This window comes from Symphalangus syndactylus, chromosome 17 (assembly GCF_028878055.3).
Source record: "Symphalangus syndactylus isolate Jambi chromosome 17, NHGRI_mSymSyn1-v2.1_pri, whole genome shotgun sequence".
Taxonomy (NCBI): Eukaryota; Metazoa; Chordata; class Mammalia; order Primates; family Hylobatidae; genus Symphalangus; species Symphalangus syndactylus.
The window spans coordinates 36,603,633-36,610,988 of record NC_072439.2 but is presented as its reverse complement, the minus strand read 5'-3'; the positions used below and the strand labels follow the sequence as shown (position 1 = coordinate 36,610,988).

The window sequence follows — 7,356 nt, the reverse complement described above, 5'->3', positions numbered from 1 at the left end:
GAACTTCTTAGAAACTCTAATATGTGCTCCAAAAAGAAAATATGCAATGGGTGTGGAGTCTTTTATTGAAGAGTGTCTCAATGGAATGGTGTTCCTGGGTCAGACTTTGAAATAGGCTGCTCTGGGGCCTATATCCATCCCTGGAAAAGCTTTCACGATGTCAGCTGGAGTGAGAATCAACACTGAGGGAAGAAACCCTCTGTCCCCAAGGCCCTCTTAGTTCCCCCACATGAGAGAAGACAGGGAGGAGATAGATGTCTGCATGGCCCAGCCTTCACCACTAAGGACGGTGAGGGTACACAGGGTACACAGCGTCTGGGAACAGGACCTCTCCCTCCCCAGAGTGCTCACAGAATAATAAACAACCAGATCCACACCATGGACGGAGAAGACGGACTGCCTTTGTTTCAGAGGAAGAGTTCTCCAGCTGCTCCGTGGATCACAGAGCCCACATGGGAGAGGCAGAGGCAGGGAGGCCAGGGAGGTGACCAGGGAGCTCAGTGCCCTGAGCAGGAGGACATGGAGCGAATACTCAGAGGGCGGAGTGAAACACAGTGCACTTTATTGGCGACAGACCGGAGGGGCGGAGGGGGCTGTGTGCTATATACATCAGAGCTGTAGTGAGCATCCCACCCAGGGAGGGGACCCCGGGGCAGCAGAAGATGGCGGCCTAGGCCACACCTGGACAATCACAGGCACAGGCTGGAACCAGAGAGGTGAGCCTGAAATTCTCGTGGCTGGTCTTGGCCGGGGATCTGGAAGGAGGAGCAAGAGGCCACAAGCCTTCCAGCGCAGAGCAGCGTTCTTCGGGAGCATGGGGCGGCGCTGGGGGTGTTGCCAATATGGGGGAGTGGGGAGCGGAGGGGAGGCGCTGGGGTGGCTGCGATGCTGATGCGTGCTCTTTATCTGGAGTAGCTCTGGGAGGACTGGGAGGACTGGGAGAACTTGATGCTGCCGCCCCGGTTGCTGGCCGAGCTGAAGCCCCCGCCACTGACTCCATAGCGGGCGCCAGAGACGGAGCCAAAGCCGCTGCCACCGCTGAAACCGCTGCTGCTGCCGCCGCCAAATCCACCGCCGGTTCCACCGCCGCCTCCCCGGCCAAAGCCACTGCCTGAGCCGCCGCCCGCACCGAAGCCACCTCCTAAGCCACCGCCCAAGCCTCCGCCGTAACCTCCTCCATAGCCACCTGCGGAGGCGGAAGTCGTGCTGCTGCTGATCACCGCTGTTGGGGAGAGGACAGGACAGGGATCAGCGACGGCGCCCAGGCCAGCTGCTATGTTATCATCAATGATCCACCGGGCCCACGACTATCCAGAGCTGATCAAGGCAGCTTTGCCCAGGATGGTCACCACCAGCCGTTCCAAGGCCGTTCCAAGGCCACTAGCTACTCACTCCCCTGCCGTTAAGCCATTATGAATTAGCCAGTGGTTCCTCCCACAGTACAATCTTGATGACCCCCTTGGAGGGGACCTAGCCTCTGAATTTCTCCTCCCATCAAGAGGCTCCCTGTTGGATATTCCACATTGGCCGTGGAAGCCTGCTAAAAGTGCCCTGAACCCAGAACAATTACAAAAGCCAATCGCTTCCCTCTCCTCTCCCAGAAAACCCCTCCAACTTCCATAAAAATATGTTTAAATTAGTTGCTACCACCCTGGATTAGTGCAGATATTTCAGAATTAACTCTCATTTTCTTAGCTACTTTCGGTACTTACAGATGCTGACAGCACTCGGACACTCTCCAGACATCCTGTTTGAGAAAGCAAGAGAAAGTGGGCCCCATCACAAAGCACATCACCAACAAGTCCATGGACCAAGGGCATGAATAGCAACCAGAGCTGAACAGAGAAGCCTGGCAAATCAGGTAAGCTTTCTCCACCCCTCTTTGGGCCGTAGCAAGGAGAGCCTGTGGGCACTGGTTGCATACGTGCTTTGGCCGCCTGGGAGGGAGTGGGCTGGCAGAGGCAAATGCTTTACCGCAAGGCCTCTCTTTATACAGCAGGGCTCCATCCCCAGTTACTTGGTCACTTATCTGGCCCTCGGCCTATGACTTGAGCCAGGGGGTGTGGGAAGACGGGACTGGAGGCTCACCTGTACTCCTCGCCCTCCAACAGCTTGCGGTAGGTGGCGATCTCCACGTCCAGGGCCAGCTTGACATTCATCAGCTCCTGGTAGTCACGTAGCAGCCGCGCCAGGTCGTCCTTCGCCTGCTGTAGAGCAGCCTGCAGCTCTTGGAGCTTGGCATTGGCATCCTTGAGGGCCATCTCCCCATGCTGCTCGGCCTCGGCAATGGCCGTCTGCAGGTTGGCATTCTGGGGCAAGGGAGGTAGGAGGAATGAGCTCAGTAAGAGGGTCCCAGGCCCTTCCTGACATGCAATGGATTATCCCATCTTAAAGTCAGGGAACATTCCTCCTCCCCTGGTGCCTCCATCTTGTCTCCATTTGTGGAGATAGTGCCCTGTGGGTCAGCCAGCCTGAGATGACCTCCAGACGTCTATTCCAGGGGAGGAGTCCTGAGATCCTAGCCCTCGCCCCTCAGCAATCATCCCAGGTGCCAGCATCCATGACCATCCCACCTGCTTCTTGACATTCTCGATCTCTGCCCGCAGCCTCTGGATCATTCTGTTGAGCTCTATGATCTCGCTCTTGGTATTTCTTAGGTCATCCCCATGCCTGCCAGCCGTGGTCTGCAGCTCCCCCAACTACAGAACGGAAGGGAAGATGGGGTATTCCTGCAGCTTTGCTTGACTTGTTTCTACACCTCCAACATCACCCACCAAAACTTGAGAAGCTCAGTGAGGCATTTGCTAAAATGATACTGCATTGTGTTTCAGCAGGGAAACCCCCAAGGCAGCAGGAAAGAGAACATCTGGGTTGTTGTGGTAGAAGATTTTCCTACCCTGTAGTTCCTGAGCAAGTTGGAGTCAGTCCCACATAGCAGGCAACCACCTGCCCCAGGGGCAAGACTTTCTGCAACTGAACCACCATTAGAAGGATGACTTCAGAGGGTAAAACCAAAAGGCATTCACCCAGTGACCACTGGGAACTCACTACCCAGCTGTCCAATAGGCCACGGCCTCTCTGAAACCTCCAGTGGATCCTGTAAGAGGTGCCTAGCACCCACCTTGGTCTGGTACAGGGCCTCAGCTTCGGCCTTGCTTCTCTGAGCGATATCCTCATACTGTGCACGAACTTCAGCAATGATGCTGTCCAGGTCCAGGGAGCGATTATTGTCCATGGACAGCACCACAGATGTGTCACTGATGTGGCTCTGCATCTGAGACAGCTCCTGTCAACACAGAGGGAGCTTGTTCACTTTTGGGGTCCCTGTAACAAGCACACAGGACCCTGAAAGACTCCTGATCAACAGTCTCATTCACTGATTCCTTGCTCCACATGTGTATCAGCCACACCCTGTCCCCAGCCACTCAGAGAACCCCATGTCTGCAGCTTATCCTGTGGAATCCCTTCCAAGGGTCCTTATCTCCAGGCTCATCCTAGATGTCTTCTGGGGCCTATATACCAAAATGCACCAGCCTCAAATCTGGAAACATCTCACTCTCCCTCTGCCCCTTCTTAGTAGGTAACATCCTCACAGCATCATAGAGGGTCCTTAAGAAGTCGATCTCATCTATCAAGGCATCCACTTTGGCCTGAAGCTCCACCTTGTTCATATAGGCACTGTCCACATCCTGAGAAAAGAGGAGGATAAAGGCCTTATTCCCCCAATGAACAAACAGCAAACCACAACTGCAGGAAGAAAGAGCAGAGGGGACTGGTGCAGTGATGGTCCTTGTCTAAGATCAGTCTCCACTTGAATGGGCAATTTGTATCCCATTCGGATGGTCTAAGTTTAATCATACTAAAAAACTAAAGACTGATGAACTAACTCTTTCAGGGATCTTCCAGACTAAGGTGCACCTGACTTCTGTTTATTGCTCCAAAGGCCTGAACTTGGCAGCTCTGTGGCAGTGGAGTGAGGAGATTCCCCCAACCCAGCCAGAAACCTGCAGCTACAAGCCTCAGAAACCTCACAGACAGCCCTTACCTTCTTCAGAGTCACAAATTCATTCTCAGCAGCTGTACGTTTATTGATTTCATCCTCATATCTGTGTGAGTGAAAAGGAAACAGCTGAGTTTTGTTTTGAGATCATCATAAACACCATTGTTCCCTGGAACTCTGAAAGTTCATCTCTTCCCTCCCTCCATCCCTATCCTGCCCCTCTCAGATGAGCACATCCTCTTTACTATCTCCCTGTTAGTTAGGGGGACCAACCATGTCAATTTGCCCAGGCAAACTGTCTGGTTTTAGCACTAAAAGTTCTGCATCCCAGGAAACCCCTCAGTTCCAGGCAAACCTCTGGATGGTTGATCACCATACCACGAGTTGTCCCAGAATCTTTCAGATGCCAGAACCAGGATCTTCCCCAACCTGGCTCATGAGGAAATGCTTCCCCAACTCTAAACTCATCCGGTTGTTGTTGTTGTTGTTGTTGTTGTTGTTGTTGTTTAGATGTACTCTCACTCTGTCACCCAGGCTGGAGTGCAGTGGTGCAATCTTGGCTCACTACAACCTCCATCTCCAGGGTTCAAACAATTCTGTTTCCTCAGCCACCCAAGTATCTGGGATTACAGGTGTGTGCCACCACACCCAGCTAATTTTTGTATTTTTAGTAGAGACGAGATTTTGCCATGTTGGCCAGGCTGGTCTCGAACTCCTGACCTCAAATGAACTGCCCACCTCGGCCTCCCAGAGTGCTGGGATTACAGGCATGAGCCACCATGCCTAGCCTGAACTCATCCTCTTGCCACAATTTTATTTGCAAAGCATTGTGCTTGGAGAAGGAAGGTGAGGGGGAACTGAATGAACCAAGCTGTCCTTCATGAAGGTAAGGAGAGGTAAACAGGCCAGGTGGCACCACTGCCCAGCAGTCAGGGGGCATGCAGAAGGGGCCAAGACTCTGAGACAGGGTGGGCCATGGCATCTTCCGACTCCTGCCCTGTCACTCACTTCTTCTTGAAGTCCTCCACCAGGTCCTGCATGTTCTTCAGCTCAGAGTCCAGGCGCCCTCTCTCCCCAAGGATGTTGTCCAGGTAGCTCCGCAGGTAGTTGATGTGATTCTCAAAAAGAGGCTCAAGGTTGTTGGTGCCTGAGATGGAACTTGTGCCCTGCTGCTGGAGCAGGTTCCACTTGGTCTCCAGGACTTTGTTCTGTTGCTCCAGGAACCGCACCTGCAATGGTTGCAGGAAGCAACATCAGGCAACACTTGTAGCAGAGGAGCAGAGGAGCAGAGGGGACTTCACTCAGGTAGGACTAGGTGTCTATCTCCTGGGCCCGCAGCACAAAAGCCTAGAAAGGATGCAAAGATAGGCTCCTACTGTAGTCAGAGAGATTATGGTCAGATGAGTGATCAGTCAGGACACTACATTTGCATCGTGGTTTGGAAAGTTACAAAGGAAGGGGAAACCAGAAGTAGCTCCTACCTGAAAGCAATAGAATTACAAGGTTGACCCCTTGATGTTCCTGGGAACTTCATGACCCTATCTCAACTTCCAAAACTACAGTACACTCTGCAAAAATGCACATAAACCTCAGCAGCACCGTTTCCACCCACAACTATACTGACATGCTAGCTCTTCAAAAACAGTGAAGTGATGCTGGGAAGCGACACTGGCTGGCATGCCGTAGTTAGCATAACACCTCTCTTGAGCCTGGAAGGGAGGCAGCCCCATGAGAGCTGTCCAGGTCTGGAGAAGCTCACCGAGCACTCTTGTCTTCCTGACTAGGCTGAGTAGGAGTGCAAAGTCACTCATTTCTCTGCACTCCCTTGGGACTAAGGTTCTTATGCTCCTAATCCCTGCTCCAGGTAATCAGCCTCCTCTGCCTGGCACAGCAATATGAGGGGGAAAGGGCTTCCTGGAAAGCCTCAGAGGGCAGCTTGTATTTGAAAAGCCTCCCATTCTCAGTGGACCCTTCCCTGATGGTGGCCATGGCCCTTGCTTTGGGCTGCCTGCCCTGCCAGCCTGGGCCTCAATGAGGCAATGACTGGAAACTTCAGCAGAGGTTCCGACAAACAGGATGTGTGGTGCTCAGGGCCAAATAGGGGACTGTTTTCTTTCCACACCTCCCCTCGCTTGACCATGTGGACAAACTCCTTAACCCTGAATATCTTCCCAGACCCTAGAGTTCCACCTAACTCCTCACCCTCCAGTCTGGTCCATCCAAGACACATTTAAACACTGTGTCCCAAAGGTCAAATTCAAAGTCCCCAGCCCAGGAAGGGATGGCCAGTCAGAGCTTCATCACCTTGTCGATGAAGGAGGCAAACTTGTTGTTGAGGGTCTTGATCTGTTCCCGCTCCTGGGCCTTTACTTGCCCAATCTGGGGGTCGATCTCCACATTGAGGGGCTGCAGGAGACTCTGGTTGATAGTCACTTCCTGAATTCCCCCAGGAAAGCCCCCAGGGCCAAAGCCACCAGGACTGCCAAAGCTGCCAGGCCCACCAAAGCCACCAGGACCACCAAAGCCACCAGCCCCTCCAAAGCCACCAGCCCCTCCAAAGCCACCAGTTCCACCAAAGCCACCTCCCATTCCTCTGCCACCACCAAAGCCACCACCAAAGCCACCTCCATAGCCGCCCCCAAAGCCACCTCCATAGCCACCTGCAAAGCCACAGCTGCTCCGCCCTCCCCCAAAGCCTCCAGCCCGGGAGCTGCCAGCTGCCACGCTGATGGAGATGCTCTTGTTGCCGCCCAGGTTGTAGAGGCTGCGACTGCCAAAGCCACCTGCTCCGCTCCGGAAGCCATAGGCCCCTCCACCAGCTCCCCCAGAGCGGGCCACACAGCTCATCCTGCTGCTGCCGGAGACCACAGCAGAGCGGCCAGAGAAACCCTGGCTCCCGCCACCAGATGTCTTGCTGGCTTGTCTGCTCATGGTGAGGAGCTTGGCGAAGAGAAGAGTGTAAGTTAAGCAGGGACACTGAGAGTCAGAGGAAGAGGGATGGGAAATGAAGATCTGTGCAAAATAAATCCCTTTATATACATTTGAGGAGGTTGTTGGGCTCAAACGAAGGAGAGATAATTAATCCCAAATATTCATGGGTTGGGTTTGCCTCCAAGGCAATAAGTTTGTTCCAGGCTACCAAACACACCTTGAAAATAATCTGAAATGGTAAAAGTGCTAAGGTGGCAGGCTTACCTGGCAAGGGGGTGGTGCCTGGTGTTGCCCCATGTTTGGGCATGGCCTCCTCCTGGCTTTGTCTGACGGGACCCAGGAGGCACGCTCACCAGCATCAGGTGCTCAGCAGCTGTCCCACTGCCTGTTAGCTGCACCTGGGCCCTGCAGAGCTGTGCCCAGCT

At 53.6% G+C, this 7,356-nt stretch overlaps 1 protein-coding gene across 4 annotated transcripts; it reads right to left on the bottom strand.

Annotated features, from left to right (window-relative positions):
• Positions 1-545: 545 nt before the first annotated feature.
• Positions 546-7,006, bottom strand: KRT3 (keratin 3). 4 transcript variants are annotated; one of them, XM_055247012.2, is made up of 11 exons: positions 6,817-6,931; positions 6,676-6,786; positions 6,305-6,534; positions 5,009-5,229; positions 4,046-4,106; positions 3,594-3,689; positions 3,122-3,286; positions 2,574-2,699; positions 2,089-2,309; positions 1,713-1,747; positions 557-1,222 (listed from the first exon to the last, which is right to left on the bottom strand). In XM_055247012.2, exons 1-11 carry the CDS (start codon positions 6,929-6,931, stop codon positions 903-905), a joined length of 1,701 nt encoding a protein of 566 aa, XP_055102987.2. In that variant the 3' UTR covers positions 557-902. The 4 variants fall into 4 exon arrangements, with proteins under 4 accessions (XP_055102979.2, XP_055102987.2, XP_055102983.2 ...); XM_055247008.2 differs by having other exon boundaries at positions 6,305-6,467; positions 6,594-6,931; XM_055247010.2 differs by having other exon boundaries at positions 6,676-6,931.
• Positions 7,007-7,356: the final 350 nt, after the last annotated feature.